We start from the raw sequence: 18299 nt of genomic DNA on the forward strand, positions 1-18299 counted from the left end.
TTCCACATGAAAGATGACAAAAAATTATTTTTCTTCTATTCAAATCGTAAAAGGCCAAGAGATCTCGTTTCATCTATTCAAACCTCAACAATTAGCACTTGAACTAAACTTTTATTATTTCCATTTATTTGTTTTTTTTTTTGTCTCATTTCTTTTGTATAAGCATCTTTTTGTTTCACCAAGATTCTTATCCTCTTCCTTTTTAACCTTTTACATTTAGATAGTATTGTTTGCATAGTTAAATGGAATATAGTACAATTCCTTTTTTTTCTTCTTAAAATTTAGGGAACATAAATTATTACATCATCTTTTTTTAGAATATAATAAAATCCAACAAAGAATTTCCAAATTTCTTGTAACAAATTCTATGCTACTTAGTGTCTAGTAGACCATATTTTGATGGTACAAACATGCCTTAAACAAAGCAAATTTTAGTACCATATGTTCGTGGTTTCAATTTATGTAGCATTGTTTGATAGGACATAAAATATAAAAAATAGAAAAAGACTTTTGAAATTTATGATCTAATATAAAAAAATTGTGTGACAATAATCAAGTATCATGCAACTAAGGGTGAAACTTAATATTCAATAGAGTGTGTGAAAATCACGAGAGATTAGAGTTTAAATCTTAGCAAAGGCAAAAAAGTTAAGTGCTAAATAAGACACCAATCAGAGATAAAAGTTAAATTGAAGTTCAAACGTTTTTCATTAAGACGTAAGAATTCAAGGGTAAGGGCAAGATGACTTTTTACCGCGATTCACCATTTCAAAAGGAGAATTTAGTGTCTTTCTGGTTCGTAATGGAAGTAATCGTCTCTAGTCTGGACACCGTCGTTTGTAAAAAAAAAAACTCAACCAAGGGAAAAAAACAAAAAAAAAACATAATATACATTTCAGGTTGAAGACACATGATTTTCTGTTGGCTACAATATCTCCAAGATATCTGGAAAAAAGTAAAGACATTTACAACAAGAATAGATTGAATTTTGCAATCTTGATCAGACAACATGAAGACACAACTAGTGTCAAAATTTCATCTACATCTAACACCTCTTTTCTGTATTTTCTACACAAAAACAGCTCAACCTAGTACATCTAAACAGATGGAGAGCGTGGCAACCGAATTTCATCAAGCTACGCAGGGGCATTTGTATCATCGTCACTGTCAGTCTCATAGAACGGACCATCATCGTAATCATCGTTGTCTGACCCTTCAGTATTCCCAGTGTTATTTGAAGGTGCATTAAGATTTCTGTGGGAAATCCAATCAGGAGGGAAGGTCTTCTGAAGTGCTTCGGTTAAATTACCTCCGGTCCTCTCAATCTTCCGCAAGCATCTGGACCAATGAACTGCAGTTCCCATATCAACAGTCAATCCAGACTCCACCATCTCTTCACAAACACGGTGGATCCCCTCTATAATGTAATATTCAGCAACTGTGGCCCTTGACAACAGCGACGTCATTAAACAATGATAGACGGCTTTGTCTGGCTTCAAACCAGATCGCTTCATCTCTTCAAAGCATTTTAGAGCCTTTTCAGGAAGTGAAGCCCGTGCCCACCCGTGTATGAGAGTGGTGTAAGTTTTAACATTAGGTTTAACCCCAAACCTTTTCATCTCTAGAATTGTGTTTGTCGCTTTCTGAAACGAAAAGAGAACTGATTGTAGTCATTTGGATATTTGGGAAAATAAAGAGCATACATTCTTTTGCCAATAAAAGCTACCACTATGCAGAGCATACGATAAGAGTCAAAGCAACTACACTCAAATTCGACTAGCAGAAGCATTAGTAGAACCACGAAGTTGGAGACTTGAAACGCTACATGAGTCAAAACATATTTCACATAGTATTAAATTCCAGGATGTTCATAGGAAGTGCTTGAAAAACCCAATAAGTCTAAAGCACATCATTACTGAAAGTTAAACGTATAGAACAGTACACAAAGCAACAAACGAGACCAAATATCCATTTGCAGGCATTTTGACGAAGCTGAATTAGCAAACATGAAAGCATCTAAACTATATAATATCATCAAATGGATACCTGCATGTCTCCAGCTTTACAACAAGCATTTACGAAAGAAGTATAGGTATGGATGTCAGGTTGAACCCCTTCTTGCCTCATTTGTTGCATCAGGTCAGCAGCCTCCCAAACATCACCTCTTCGAGCCCATCTGCACAGAGAACATAGCAAATATGACGCGATACAGTATAGAAGATAGCTGGAGGCAAAATACCATCAAATAGAAGGTTTATATAGCTGTTAAAAGCAATGTGCTAATCAACATTTATTTCCTTCCTCCCATCCTCCAAAGATCCAAAATCAGATGAAAGTTCTGATGCTATAAAATAGTTTGCAAGCAGCAGATACAACCAAATATGTAGAGTCCATACCCGTCAATTAATATGTTGTACACATAGGTGTTCCTCGGGATGTTTTTGGCACTCATTTCTTTTGTCACTGCCAAAGCACTTTGCATCCTGCCTGCTTTACAGCATGCCTTGAGTAATGCCTCATATGTATATATGTCAAGCTCCAGACCCTCATCTTTAATTCTTGAAAAATACTCAAAAGCTTTTCCTGTATCGCCAAGAGATGCATAACCATCCATAATGGTTGTATATGTACGCTCATTTGGCCTAATTCCTGCAAGCAACATCTCATCTAAAACTTGCACAGCTTTCTCCATCTGCATCGAGTTAAATATAAAGCAAACAAATGAAAAAGGTCTACAAAAATAAGTTTGATAGGTCTGATAATTTTCAAACATGGAATTACAGACTACACTATGAGAGTTGAACCCGTAAGTAAAGGAGTTCAATCACACAGCAAAAGACCAGGCACAAGATACAAAAGTTGTTGATCCTTAATATCCATATAGCATTTCATGCTGATAATGTCCACAGTTTGCTACATCAACTCCAGATATAGATCAGTTTATTTCTGTCTAAATGGTCAATGAAGGTTTCTCTTCTTTGAAAGGTCACCAATTTTTTGTCATAAGGGCTGTACAATACTTTCTACTATACGGAAGCAGGAAGAATGCACTCTCAAGTTGTAAATGAGAGTGCATTTTCATGAAGAATCAGTAATTTGGCACATGAATTCATTTGTTAGGATAGGTACGTTAGAACTTAGTCTAACTATGCTGGTTTGCTAAGCATAACAAAGCCATAAAGCTACATCTTTCCATTTGATTAATTTTACGCCTGATTACTTCTCGGTCAACCCAACCAGAATGACTATGAGAGAAAGTTGTTCTTCTATTTTAACTTTCTACAGGAAGTGCAGATGAGTGGTGAGGCAGAAGTCCACAAGTTCACCACAAGAATATATTTTCATGTGAATTCTTGGTGGTTTATAATTGGTTGTTTAGAAAGTTACTAAAAAAAACAAATACGTATATAAATCACTGGAACCTGTCAGTCAGTACACATACCACGTCCAGTACCCTTTATAGAAATGGACAGGTAACACAAATATTTCTTTTTTAAGCGTGTCCAAATGAAAACTAGATTCTGGAACATAGATTTACCTGAAGTTTCTCAACAAGTCCAAGAATTAATGCGTTGAAAGTCTGAACAGTTGGGATGCAGCCACTCCTTCTCATCATATCAAAAACGTCAAGTGCTTTTCTTATTTCTCCAGCTTTAGCAAAGGCATGTATAATTGGCATAAAAGTCCGTGAAGTAGGTCTATGCCTCTCCTTTTTCATTTCCTCAACTATACGTACAGCACGTTCTATGTTACCAATGCCACAAAATGCTCTGATAATGTTATTATAGAGGACCACATCTGGCTTCAAGCCGTCTCTTATCACATCCTCAAAAATTGCAAATGCATTTGCCCAATCTTTCAAATTAATGAATCCGTTGATCAACATGGAATATGTCTTCATGTTATGCTTTATGCCAGCCAACTTCATCATTTCACTGACCTCAAAAGCTTTGGAGACTTTACCAACCTGCCAGGGTACAAAATTGATATACAAATTTCAAATTGATTAAGAAGTTGTGCAACAACTCATCAGCAATTCAATATATTGCAATTAGCAGGGGCAGATGCAACCTTTTCGTGCGGGGTTCATCCAAAACCAATATTTATTTTTTTTTATTTTTTTGATGACAAGGGAAACCCGCAGCCGCTATCCTTTGGGTGCGCACAGGGTAAAACCCAATATTTTCGACGTGGAGCACAGATATATATGTGAAAATCTACTGAAATTTCAACATGCACTAGATCTGAAGTTATCTGAACCCATTAATTTTTTTATATAATGAGTTCAGGTCTAGAACCTCAAAGGCTGAACCCATCAAGTTTAAATCTTAGATTCACCTCTGGAGATTAATTACTAGAAGTATAGGCCCAAATGAGTAAAGTTTTCATATTGCAGGAATACCATAGCTTTAGACCATGGAATTAGTAAAATATTTTCTGATAAGTAAGAATAGTAAAACATTTAAATTTGAGTGTTGGATTGATACTTAAAACACTTCACCAGATGTTGTTCGTCTTTACTTAGTGTTATAAACCAGCAACGCTGTAAAAGCCAGAGAAAGCAATAGCCTCAAAATTGAGACTATCAAGATGGCATATTGCACCTGTTATTCTAAGACATGAACAATGTTGAAAGACAGACACCTTTTAAACTTGCTGTATATAAGGAAAGGGATGAATGCAGATAATAAGACCAAGCAATTCAATTTAGTTAAATAACTGACTTGATGCACATGACTCTAGTCTCCAGCACCTTATGGGAACTTGCTGCTTACAGAATTGCTAGAATTTATTGGTTTAAAAATTCCACAAGCTAAGTCAACCGTATTGTTGGAACTTTTGGTTTTGAGGAGGCAAACTCTGGGTCTCCAGTAGGAGACCATGGTCATGACTCCCAGTGGAACTAAATTATCCTTTTTGCCCATTGCTACTATTTATATGAACTCTGTTACAGGTATCAGATCAGAATGTCTTACAAAAGATCAAAAAACAAATCAGCATGCTAATGAATGGAAGTTACAAATTCACTGGCAGGAATGACAAAAAGGCACCTTGATAAAGAGATTCATTAAACATCCATAGCTGACAACTGAAGGTGTAAATCCACACTCCTGCAAGAGAAATTACAATACCACATTAGACAATTCAGGAATGCAAATAAAGATTCAAAGAACGCATAGCTGTTCATGACCATTGCTAGGTCTACTCAGAAGTCCTATTTCATATTCAAAACACTGTCAAAGATTTTGTATTTTCTCCTTTCAGAACATTGTTCAGAAAGGTGTTTCTTTTTTTAAAAGAAATTATAGTATCCTTCTGTGAAGAGTTCCATACTAAACAGTGACATCATGCATTTATTTTGTAGGTTGATAATTTTTCATACTATTCTATATTGTATGTAGTACAGAAAAACATTTGACCAAGCATAAGTTCCATTCATCTATGCAATTATCCTGAATGATACTTGCCTTAAGTCTATCAAATAAAATGAGACATTTGTCCTCATTTCCTATCGAGGTATAACCATCCATCATGATATGATAGATATCAATTGGAGCATCAATACCCTCTTCTTCCATCTCCCTAACCAACTCTTCAGCTCGGTCCATATTGCATGTTTGGCTGTCAGTTCATTAAAAACCCAAACAGATAACATTAACTTGCAATGATATCCAACAAACATGAATGAAATATCAGGGAGCGTGAAGAGTGAATTTCAGTGAACACTGGGAATCGGAAAAATGGTTCGCTAGTTTGAATTTGCATGCATAATATAAGATCATAATGAACTCCAACTTAAAATTGAAAAGCAGAAATGCTAAATATTAAAGAAAACATACCAGTTAGCATATATGATGCTGCCATATATAATAGCATTTAAAGTCAGATGCCTCTCTTTAGCCTCCTTAAACCATTGCTCTGCAGCTCTTCCACAAAAATGAACAACCTTTGAAAGATTAGGAACAAGGTTCTCACTATGTAACCCAAACAGAAGTTGAGATAACTAGTTTCTCCCAAAAAAAAAAAAAACTTGATAGCACAAAAGTAGCTTTAGTGTGAAGACATTGTTTCAGGTATCATGTATTGACCTCAAAGAATTCCAGCATAAAATCAAGACTACATTGTGGGAAGATGTCATTGCGTACAATCAGTTTCAATTACTTCAAGAGCTGTCAAGCAACAAAATAATCTAGCAAGCACTCCCACAGTTTGAGACAGGACATCTTATTCCCGCAGGGGGTTGTGTTGGATTAGCCCATAATCCATATAGCTATCATAATTATATACACACTAAATAAAACCTAGAAATAGATTATATATTTCTATATTCCAACAAATAACTCAGTAATACAATTATGCACAGTTAATATATCCACATTTGCAATACAGTCAATAAAATTGTTGTTGACTTACGGTTGAAATTTTAACTTCAAACTTCAGTATTTTATTTTACATTTCCTATGTCATTTACTAAACCAAGATTAAAATGAGAGCAATACACTTTCAAACTACACAACCTTATAAAAATCCAATGGAAACACAACCAAAATATCAACACAGACAAAAGCTTTTAAAGAAGAGGTAACCAGAGACGAAGCTGCGTGAATAACAATTAAAGGCAGGTCGATTCCTCACTCTATATTGCCCAGTTTTGCAAATCCATCAACAAGGATGCTGTGAGTCACGAGACTCATTTCAATTCCTTCATCTTTCATTCTCCTCACACAAGATAGTGCTTCTTCCATGTCTCTAGCCACTGCATAAGCATGGATGAGGCTGCAATAACAATACAGAGAATATGGTAAAATTAAAGCTTTTTGAGCAATGAACTTGAAGCCCAACGAGTGAAGTAGTAAAAATTTCCTAGATGCTTTAGCCATACTAAGAGAATGAACACAAACATTTTGAGTATTTAACAGTGAATAAATATTTCCAACCAACATTGAAGGAAAATTTCCTTTTTCGAGTACGAGAGAGTAAAGAGAAATGGAGGAAGAGTGGGAAATTTCATGGGACAACCACTGGACGAGAAGAAAATTAGATAGAGACACAATGAAGATGGGCAGTTCTAAGTGAATAAAGTTCACAAGTGGAGTCTATTTGAGATGGAAGGAAGTCCCAAAGGTCCATGCAAAGCTACTTGGAAAAGCAGGCACCAACAAAGTAGAAATGTTTTACATGGCTAGTGGTGACAAAAGAATGCCTCACCCAATGAGGCACTTCAGAAAAGGAAACTTAAGTAGCCTCTAGATTCCCTTTACGTGTGGGGGCTGCAGAAACTAATAGTCACTTGTTCCTTCATTGTAAGGTAACTACACAAGTTTGGGCATTTTTTATCTGTTTGGGTAGGGAGGAATGGACAACGTCATAGCACACTGCAGATTTACTAAGCTGCTAGATAAGAAGAGGTGGGAGTAAGAGTAAAAAATGATGGTAGAGAACATAACAGCCAGTATTTGGTGGAATATATGGAAGGAGAAAAATGTGAGATTTTTTTGAGGCAGATCTAGTTCCATACAAAAGATAAAAATGGAGCTGTATCACAATTGTATGTTTTTGGTGTAAAGAGTAATGTAAAGATAGAAGATGAAGTTCAGATAATGAACTTCTTAGGAGTTTTGTAATTAATATTCTCCTTGTAAGCTCATATTTGGAGGTGGCCAGCGTTAAGGTATGTAGAGGAATACATGTTCCCAGTTTTCAAAAATAAAAATAAAAATGAAGGAGCACAAACTATGCAATTAATAAATTAACTCATGTTCAAACCTTGGGAAAAGAGAAAATTTCAGCAAGAATTATGTTAAGAAAACAATGAGAATAAGCGATTATCGAAAAGATTAATAAAGTAAAATAATGTTAAACAACTGTTTGCAACTCCTACACCTAAACTCCTAATCTAGGGCCTAGGCAAGACTCTTAATTGAGGTAAGACTTCTATTCTAGGCGTGATTCCAAATAGGATATGCAAAATGAGGGGAAAAAGTACCAAAATCCAGAAAAACTACAAAATAGCAGAAAGTAGAGGAAGCCTAGACAGTTACTTATCGACCAAATTCCACCAGGATCATGGTCAATTGTCCTAAGCAATAGATAAGAAGAGGAAGCGGGCAATGAGCACTGGCTTCAGGAAAAGGGGAAGGGAAAGAATGTCAAGAATGGATGGAGAAAAATACATTGGCTTTCAACATATCTACTCACTAGTGTAGGGAGTAATTTCCGACAATATTTTGCTTAACAAAGGACTAATTAAAACATAAACAACAGTTTGGCAGGGGAACTTACTTGGTATACACATGAACTGTTGGCTCTATCCCTCGAGCACGCATCTTTTCAAAGGTTTCACGTGCACGATGCATGTCACCACGCCGTCCATAATAGTTCACCATTAAACCAAACTCTTTCCTGGATGGCTACAAAAAGAAGGTATCACTTCCTCTGAAAGAATATGATCAAGATCTCTGCAGAAGCATGTTGTACTTTACCCACTTCGAGTATAAATTAGCTAATTACCTGTCAACCGAAGTAAAATCCATTGTTTCATAGAGAAGAAGCTTATGAGACTCGAATAGATATAGAATATAGCAAGAATATACATGACCTTTTATTTGATAATCACATTGTGGTTGTGGATAAGCAATAAAAAGAGCAAGTGTATAATCACAACTTGCACTAATGAGACTCATATTTTTGGCAATATTAAAACTTGTATCCTCATATAAAATACTCTTCCTATAACGGGGAGTCCAGAATATTAGCCACCATTTTACTAACAATATTGTTCTGTACAACATTCAAATGTTTCAAGAACATATATTCATTTACATAAAATGGGCCAGAGGTACATCATTTTGATGGACAAGCTACATCTTATGAAAGAAAATTGATTCCCTTCATTTTGCAGCCTAATAATGGTAGCATTATTAGCATGTCAGGACTCAAAAGGATATTTTGGCCTAAATTCCAAGTCTCTGGGGTATAAAGAAAGAGTCAATCAATTCAAAATAACCAAGTAGATAAACATGCACTGCATATGAAACATGTTCACAGCCTATATCACTTTTGAGGGATCTAGTTTAAGCTTTGCTAATACGGTCAAGACTATCAATTACTCATTAGTAAAAAGTAAAATCACATTAGCATGCAAAAGTAAGCACCAAAACTATAGTTACAAGAACAAATCCCATACTACATACTTAGAATTCCAATTCCTTATCTTCCTTCATTGTTTTGCTCCAACCTTACTGAAATTACACTTCAAGGAGCTATGAGCAATGCAAGAAAAGTAAATTGCGGGAAACTCAATATACATGATACCTTCTTGATTCTCTCGAAAGCTTGCACAACGGCCTGCCAATTCTCTGGCTCTGTATCTAAAACCTTTCTGAAACCATTTCTTGAGCCTTCCCTCTCCTCATGCCACTTGGACCTATACTCCACATCATCTTCTCCTTCCACCCACCTCCTCCTTTCCTCGGTTTTCGCCTTCATTCTCCTCCCATCATCCAATTTAACAGTCAACACCCTCCCGTGAAACTCAACCCCATCAAACTCAACAGCCTTCATTGCTGCCTTTTCTGCAGTTGAGCCTCCATATATCACAAACCCAAATCCCTTATTCATTTCTGTCTCATGATGACCCTTTATCAAAATCACATTCTTGATAGGCCCAAATTGTCTAAAGAACTCAGTGAGCTCCTTCTTCTTAACCCAAATTGGTAAATTCCCAATAAAGACTTTCCCTTTTTCCCTAAATTCACTACTTTTTTGCATTTCTTCAACATCTGAACTGTCTAAATCACTCTCATCTCCTTCAGTGGGGGGACTCGATGGTGCGGATGGGGGTGGGGGTGGTGAGAGTTTGTTAGATAACCAAAGTTTGTTACTGAGGATTGGTGGTGATGAAGTGTTAGGAGGGGAATTAAGGAGAAGTTTTAAGGGGTTTTTGGAAAATTCGAGATTCTGAGAATGAGTGGTGATATCAGGGGGCTTATTGGTGGTGGGGCGGCGGAGGCTGGTGGAGGTGGTGGGTTTTTCAGTGGAGTCAGAGGATGATTTCAGGGAGAGGATGCAGGTGGTGGAGGGATGATGTTTTCCGGCGAGAATGGAGGTGGCGAAGGGTGGCGGAGATGGTGAGTAGTGTGCGGTGGAAGAGAGGGAGAAGATAATGCTGTCCATTATCATCAACTCCACTGAGAGAGCTCAACACTGTGTTGAGAGTTCATAATGTTAAAATGCTCTCTGGCACTTCAAGGGCAATTTTGGTAATTGATAAAAATACACTTCACTCTCTCGATATTTGATATCCACGTTAGGTTTATGTCGTGTAATACTCGTTAAATGGACCGTGTGTGACCAATATTAGACCCTTTAAGAAATTCAGAGCGAAAATTCACGACCTCTAATTAAGAGTGAAAGAATTATCATTCAACCACGATATTTCGATAACTAATTATCAAATTTCATAATTTCATCTTAATCAATTCAAAATTTAAACCACAAAAGAGTATGATAAGATAGGTTTTTGCGACTTAGGTCAACTAACATAAAAATAATACATTTCACTCAAGGATTGTCTTTGATTTCCAAACTTCATATGGAAAACAAGTGTTGTTGTTTGCTAGATCGCTTTGGACTCATAGCTTAACACTATACTTTGTATACGATAATATCAGTATATTATTTTTAATTAAAAATCTTAAGTTTTTTGAACTAAGAAATTACGTTACCTTTAATATGAAGGACTTTGCCCCTAAAATTGAACTTTTGAACATGAATGCAAATTAATCAGATTTCAAAATGAATTGGACATTAGGTTAAAAGAAATGGAATTTAACTTTATTTAAAATTATTTGTGCCATCAATTCCCCTGAAAAGTAGTTACTAAATTTTCAACATTAGAAGTGTAATTAATAACCTAAATGCTAATCATACTATAGTATATCTTCTACGAAAGAACGAAAATGCACCATGTTAACACTCTCCAGAAGCAAAATGTAATTGGAAATAGATAGAGTGCATTTAGAACCAAAGATTCAATAGTTCACCATCATCTCTCAAAACAAAATAAACATGGAACTTTGGCATAATAATCCTTGAACAAAATTAAGAAGATATATCTAAAACATGTAGTCTACCAAAAACTCGATTTAAATTTGTTCACATCTTATATTGTACTCTCTTAGTATTTCCTGCCAAAACCACCAGCACCGCGACCAAAGGTTGGGAGAGCTGCTACTGCTTGTGGTTCTGCAGCCTGCTTGACAACGCCGGGAAGGTCAGACATGCCAAGAGCTGAAAGCATGTCAAGGGTCTCCTTGTCGACCTCAATCAGATCGGTCTTAATGGCAGACTCATCAGGAACAAAGTCCATACGTCTCTCACGTTCCTCCTCTTGCAATTTCAGGGAGATGCCTCTAACAGGTCCCTTCTGAATACGCTTCATAAGGTGGGTGGAGAACCCAGCAATCTTGTTGCGGAGACGCTTTGAAGGAATAATGGCAACTTCCTCCAATATCTTCTTGTTGGTGTGGAAATCCAAGGTCATCTTGGAGTAGTACCTCTCAATTACCTGTCTGGATGACTTCTTCACGGTCTTGGTACGTACACGACCCATCCTCGCTGAAGCTTCTTAGTATGGAAACCTGTTAAATAGATAAAATAAGAATTACTGAAACAGTCCTTCACAGTAATCCCTTACTGTTGTACTGGATTTTTGTTAGTCGGAACTAATCGAGCACTAATCAATGACTCAATCACAAACAAAGTCAAGATTAGATACTATAACAATGCACTCCGTTAGGACGTGAATCACTCCAAATACTACTGTTTTGATAAAGATGGTGCAAGGACTCACTCCACCACACCCTCCAAATATTAATTGAAATTACCGACTTTTCTAGTACTCCTACCAACTATCAATCACCAGTATATCTGAAGAAAATCGTAGCATATCCACACACAACTAGCTATCCAGAAATAACAAAAGCCTACAGCGTAAACAAGACACTTATACAAGTCAAAATCAAAACCCTGTATTACATCCTCATTCCAGGTGATGCTCTCACATTACATATCAACCATTCAAAACTCTATCATGTGAAGCATATATAGCAAAAACTATCATTGTGGAACAATCAACGGAAATCGTTCACTCAAATAAACCAATTCAAACAATAAATGACCTACCGTAAACTTTCCAATTTCAATTACAGCACACATCATCTTACTTCTTCAGCCTAATAACATGAAACACTAGAACAATGCTACCTAACAGATCTACCTTAAATTTTCAAGTACAAACAAATCATTTCGATAATAAAAATTACTCAGTGAATCAACTCCAAAATACAATAGTTTATCTTATCTTCTGTAACAAAAGATATAACACAAACAATATATTCAACTGTTCTAAACTTCTGTATTAAATCATGAATTATCAAACTAATTAACAAAACAGCAAATACTACCAAATTAAAACAGCTAGTCACTCAACTATCACTTGCTATCTTAATTCCAGTTTTTCTCAACACAAAACATAACTTTATGAGATAATAACTACTCGTTGAATGACCGTATGAGAGAAAAAATCACAAATGTACCAAACTTCTATATATATTCGATTAGATCCATAAATTAACAGATAAATCATGCAACTAGACTATATTCATATTACGAATAAACATTCAAATTTGTGATCAATCGATACAGAAAGAAGTGAAATTTGCAGAAAACAAAAAGCTTACTTGAAGAATTGGAGCGGCGGAGGACTCGACTGCGGCAACTGAGAAAATGTAAGCTTTCAATGGAAAAAATATAAGTGAAGGAGATTAGGGTTTTAGTATCACTCAGAAAAAAAATGGGCTTATAAAACTTCCTTTTTTTTGGCCCAATTGTTTTTGGGCCGCTGGTATGTCTAACTTTGGGAAAAAATCCTATGTACGTATATTGTTAAATTTCATTTAGTTATTATTAACAAAATAAGGCCCAAAAAAAGAAAATAATTGTCAAATATAGAAAACGCAAAAATTATATTTATATGTTATGTTATTGTTTGCATAATTGCATTTTATAGCAAACTTTAATATGTATATTTCGCTCTATGTCTATGAATATTAATATGTATATTTCGCTATACATATATACAAAGAAGCAATTGTATAATCTGTTTCGGTATATATATATACGAAAGAATCAATGGTATAGTTTTTGTTTGTATAAAACAAGAAAAGAGAGAAAGACAAAATACGATTGGGCAGGAGAAGATTTGTATAAAGTTTTTTTCTTTTGTATGTTTGCTAAGCATAAAATATAGGGAAAAATAGTTCTATTTTCTTAATATGTTAAAAGTGACAGATAAAAATAAATTTATTTTTAACATAATGGTTAAAGTAAAAATAAACGGAGAAAGTAACATTTGGTTGGATATTTTGGAACTTGGGACATGTCTCTGTCTTTCTAGCGGAGCATTGAAGCTTTCAATTAACTTGATTAGTACTTTGATTCTATTGGATATCTTACGGAAAATATTTGTCACAAGATACGCATTGTATTTTCATAGTTTGAGGGGTATCGATAAAACACCATCTTTAAAAATATTTCACTTGATATAAGTATATTTCCAAAATTTAATAAACTTGTCTCATATAAAAATTAGAAACACACAACCTAACAAAAATTAAATCCAAGAAAAACCAAACACATCATTAAGATATAAGGGACAGAACCAAAGAAAAGGAGTAGAGATAAAAGGGTGTGTTCGGTACGAAGAAAAATGCTTTGATGGAAAATAAGTGAATTCTTTACTTATTTTCTTGTGTTCGGTATATAAGCAAAAATATTATCCTAAAAGCAGTGAAGATGAGGTGGGTTAGAGAGTGAAGAGGGCACAATCAATATGAAATGCCACTCATGAAACCCGTAACCTTTAGGTCCTACAGAGACAACTTTACGGTATGTTACCGATTGGAGTTAAGTCCCTCCACATAACTCCTCATCAGAAAATGGACTACATTATACAGCCTCTATTCACACTTCAGGAGTAATGTAGTGAATACAGCTTCTCTGAGCTAAAATATCAGCTAAAAGAGCTCAGGAGGTAAATGAGCTGTGCAGCTTCACAAGCGAATAGTATCTCTTTACGTTCACCAACCAGGTTACCTCCACACTCAGTCAGTCCTGTCAAGCTATCAGTTCTTGTGTGATCGAACAGTAACAACAGTCCCCTTCTGCTCGGTGAGGAGACCATTAGGTTGAGAGGTAGTATTGTTATGATTCACCTTTCTCAATCTCCAACTTTCCACCTGATACAAATCACGAATCAGTAGCTGCGCAGCAAAGTCACAAAGTACACACTCTTCCATGTTTTTCTCACAAGGACCATAAGATTCTAAATGACTTGGTGATTCCTCTCTTGATTATACTCCTGGATAACTTTCCTTTGCTGACGCTGACCTGACATTACGGACCCTGTAAAACAGGTTGCTAAATTTGGAGTGTGGAGATTCTAACGTGATTGTTGGCAAGAGGAATGACCGACCAAGCTATTCTGGCCCCTGTCTGGATGTCATAAGAATCTAACTTGGTGGTGTTAGAAGATGTAGTTGATGGCCTTTGCTCATCATATTATGGGAAAGGCACTGCCTGGAGTCCAGGTCCAGCTTGTTTACAAAGTTTGTAATCACATCAGATGCTTAGAGGAAAGTGGTTTTTGACCAGCTTGTTGTTGTAACACCATTATGTTGACATAACAGGTACTCCGTGATGTAATGCCTCTAATTTCTTACACATGTCGAGGTATACAAGAGCCAGATTTTAATTACTTTTTCCACGTTTCTGAACCAAAACACTTGGTTCAGAGAAAGGATCTAAAATCCAAGCAGTTACATTCTTTACCAAAATTCTCCACATGAACATGATCCATTAGTAAAGTGATGAAAACGATTAACATCTCTAACGATGATTTCCCTCCGTGTTACTTTTGAAGCAAACTTCATGAAGGAATGACAGTCCCCGCAGATCCTGAGGTTCTTCATAATTCTTATAGGAGCATTTGAGGGCAAACACATCAATCCATATGTAAAAGCAAGCTTCTCACTATGATGTCTCAGAAACTCATGTTTTCTGCTCACTTCCACATCATGCAGATCGTGTTCGGTTTCACCTTTGTAACCTAACTTCTCCATACCTACCAACAATTCATCCAATCTTGAATAAACCTCTATAATGCTTGGATGATTTCTTTCCCCGACCATGAACGTGTGAACCTTGTCTTTTATCTGTATCCAACTCTTGCCTCTTTCTTTCTTCGCTTCACTGTCTTTAAGAAGCTTTCTTGTTGATGCAACGTCACCCCACCTTTTCTTGGAAGCATATATGTTTGAAAGCAAGACGTGGTTCCCAGCATTATTAGGCTCGAGCTCGAACAAATGCTTAGCAGCAATTTCAGCCACCTCAACATTTCCACACACCCTGCAAGAGGCCAAGACAGAACCCCACATGGAAGCAGTTGCAGCAAACGGCATATTTTCTATTAAATCCTTAGCTTCTTCAACCAAACCTTTTCTACCAAGAATGTCAACCATACATGAATAATGATATACATTGGGAGACAAGTTATGTTCTTTCTTCATCTTGTCAAAATATATCCGCCCCTTGTCAACAAGACCCATATGACTACAAGCAGATAACACAGAGACGTAAGTCCTTTCATTCGGGAAAAATCCCACTAACTGCATTTTCTCAAACAACGTCATAGCGTCTAAAGACCGTGCATTTCTAGCAAAGCCAGAAATCATTGAATTCCATATTACATCATTCTTCACCTCAGCATTTGAAAAAACAATATACGCTTCGTCAACACTTCCACATCTTGCATATAAGTCCACAAGAGATGAAGCCACATAAACATTGGCACCAAAACCCGTTTTCCATACTATAGCATGCGTTTCGTTCCCTTCTAACAAAGCAGCCATCGCAGCACAAGCAGATATAACCGAAGAAAGAATAAACTGATTATGCTCTATCCCGGACTTTTGTAGCCTATGAAAAAACATTATAGCCTCCTCATATAACTCATTTTGAACATATCCAGCAACCATTGAACTCCAAGTAACCTCATTTCTCTCATTCATAGAATCAAAAACACGAAAAGCATCTTTCATCAACCCACATTTAGCATAAACATCAAGCAAAGCAGTTGACACAAAAACATTAGATTCCGCTGATACCTTAATAGCAAAACCATGCAATTGTTTACTTTCTAAAACAGCAAACTTAGCAGCACAAGCACAAAGAACACCTGAAACAGTAAACCCACTAACCTGACTACCTTCCCTTTGCATTCGAACGAAAAGACGCAAAGCTTCATCTTCATCTCTGCTCTGTATATACGAACCCATTAGTGTGTTCCATGAAACAAGACTTCTCTGAGACATTTCGTCGAACACCTTGCGAGCAAAATCAACAATGCCGCACTTTGCATACATATTGATGAGCATGTTTGTTGTCAATATATCAGCTTCATATCCACATTTTATAATCTGGGCATGCACCGATTTTCCATTTATTGCAGTCCTCTGTTTCGCACATTCTTGTACTGCCCGGTGCAAATATGGTAGAATAATTGAATTTTTGGATTCCCCAATAACGCTGTGTTCTTCATCGTCGGATTTATGAAGTGTAGCATCGGCGACGGAGGATAAATTTCTCCGGCGAGCATTACAGAGATTGAAAAAATTGTATCTTTGTAAGGCTTTCATTTCATGGCTTTCAGTTCCAAGTGTTTAAACTGATCAATACTTATAAGGGGAGGTTATTTTCTATATTTGGTTGTAACTCTAAAAAATAATTATAATTCGATTCGATATGGTTTGTGAATAATATAATTTAAATTTTTTACTATTATCTATCGTTTTTGGTTTCGATAGTTTGCGAAAAGTTATCATTTTGAGTTTAATGTAGATAAATATCGTTAAGTTGAAGGACAGAAATGGCCACGAGAGGAACTATTAATGGTAATGGTAGGTCGATAAGGATAGGTTTTTTAGGTTAAGTTATGTATGCTGAAAATTCAAATCAACTTATTACTTTTATGGCATATCTCGATATCAATAATGAAATTAAAGATTTGTGTCTGATTAATTGATTATAAACTATCCTGATATGCAAGTCATGATGGACTGATATATCTTTGTGTTATATTCAATATATCGATGAATTACTTGCAATAATACTAGATCATCGTGAAACCTAAAATGATCCCTCATCTTAATTTATGTCACTTTTTTCTTTTATTTACGTCTCTTTATTTACTTTATTTAGCTCATGATACGTTCTTCATTTAGTTATATCATTTCACGTGTGATACCTCTTTTTTACAATTTCAAAGCTACACAAAAACAAATATTCCAAAACATTAGTATGTGAGGTATAACATATGACTTCATGTTATATTCAAATATATGTCTTATTGAATTAGTCACTAATTATATCATTGTGATTTGACTTTCGTTCGTGATTTTTCTTTTAAACTTATTATTTTCTTATACCTCTCATTTATTTATATCATTCCATGATACCTCTTCCCTTTATTTCAATCATGATACATCTCTTTTATTTAAAGCTACAAAAAGAATCATGTGACTCATGACAAATTGAAATAATGTCATAGTACGGTCAATCTAACTACCTTGTTAGATTAATCACAAATAATATCTTATCGTCGTCAAAAGTTCTCTATTGACTAGAACCATAACTTTTTCCGGAAGCTTATTTCGACCTCGATCTCAAGGACATATATGTCATTTGCCTTGCTCGTAAGCCAAAATATACATATTTTTGATAAATCAACTTCTTGGATGCCAAAAATACAAAATTAATTGGACCACCATTAGAGAAGGCTTTAAGCCCATCAGCATTAGCATTTTTCATGGCAATTTTGGATTTGTTTATTGGGCCAATTTTAAATGAAGCTTACACTGACTATTGGCCCGATAACGGCCCACATAGATTGTTCAAATTATTTCTAATTTTATTACATGTAAAAATTACCTTTAATTGGAAAACTTAGGCGGAATGGAAAATCTTTAGAAAAAAGGGCAAAGGACATAAATTACATACTTTTAAGGCAAAATTATCATTTGTCCCTTATATGTTTATAATTACGAAAATCCCTCAAAGTGATACAATAATATAAGCGCTGATACATTAATCGTTAAGTAAGATATATTACATTTTATACATGATACACTAATCTGATGTAAATTTTATACATGATATACTAATTTGATGCGTGAGATACA

The 18299-nt window shown here is 35.6% G+C and overlaps 3 protein-coding genes across 3 annotated transcripts; all 3 read right to left on the minus strand.

Annotated features, from left to right (window-relative positions):
* Positions 1 to 900: 900 nt before the first annotated feature.
* LOC107004488 (pentatricopeptide repeat-containing protein At5g04810, chloroplastic-like) lies at positions 901 to 10217 on the minus strand. Its single transcript, XM_015202691.2, has 10 exons — positions 9316 to 10217; positions 8284 to 8411; positions 6637 to 6777; positions 5841 to 5927; positions 5469 to 5622; positions 5052 to 5111; positions 3539 to 3967; positions 2397 to 2692; positions 2047 to 2176; positions 901 to 1643 (listed from the first exon to the last, which is right to left on the minus strand). Exons 1-10 carry the CDS (start codon positions 10180 to 10182, stop codon positions 1137 to 1139), a joined length of 2799 nt encoding a protein of 932 aa, XP_015058177.1. The 5' UTR covers positions 10183 to 10217; the 3' UTR covers positions 901 to 1136.
* A 767-nt stretch (positions 10218 to 10984) lies between these two features.
* On the minus strand, positions 10985 to 12888 carry LOC107004490 (40S ribosomal protein S17-like). Its single transcript, XM_015202694.2, has 2 exons — positions 12744 to 12888; positions 10985 to 11642 (listed from the first exon to the last, which is right to left on the minus strand). Exon 2 carries the CDS (start codon positions 11612 to 11614, stop codon positions 11180 to 11182), a length of 435 nt encoding a protein of 144 aa, XP_015058180.1. The 5' UTR covers positions 11615 to 11642; positions 12744 to 12888; the 3' UTR covers positions 10985 to 11179.
* An 867-nt stretch (positions 12889 to 13755) lies between these two features.
* Positions 13756 to 16814, minus strand: LOC107004489 (pentatricopeptide repeat-containing protein At5g04780, mitochondrial). Its single transcript, XM_015202693.2, has one exon. The coding sequence runs from the start codon at positions 16755 to 16757 to the stop codon at positions 14889 to 14891; it is 1869 nt and encodes a 622-aa protein (XP_015058179.1). The 5' UTR covers positions 16758 to 16814; the 3' UTR covers positions 13756 to 14888.
* Positions 16815 to 18299: the final 1485 nt, after the last annotated feature.

Source organism: Solanum pennellii, chromosome 11 (genome assembly GCF_001406875.1).
Source record: "Solanum pennellii chromosome 11, SPENNV200".
Taxonomy (NCBI): domain Eukaryota; kingdom Viridiplantae; phylum Streptophyta; class Magnoliopsida; order Solanales; family Solanaceae; genus Solanum; species Solanum pennellii.

What these genes read in the sequence shown, in the direction of transcription:
- LOC107004489 (XM_015202693.2), bottom strand. Translation starts at nt 16,757, where the DNA reads ATGAAAGCCTTACAAAGATACAATTTTTTCAATCTCTGTAATGCTCGC.
- LOC107004488 (XM_015202691.2), bottom strand. Translation starts at nt 10,182, where the DNA reads ATGATAATGGACAGCATTATCTTCTCCCTCTCTTCCACCGCACACTAC. An exon ending in ACAGTTCATGTGTATACCAA is followed by an intron (nt 6,778 to 8,283) that starts GTAAGTTCCCCT and finishes TTGTTATTGCAG; the next exon opens with CCTCATCCATGCTTATGCAG. An exon ending in TACAACATATTAATTGACGG is followed by an intron (nt 2,177 to 2,396) that starts GTATGGACTCTA and finishes TTCTCTGTGCAG; the next exon opens with ATGGGCTCGAAGAGGTGATG.
- LOC107004490 (XM_015202694.2), bottom strand. Translation starts at nt 11,614, where the DNA reads ATGGGTCGTGTACGTACCAAGACCGTGAAGAAGTCATCCAGACAGGTA.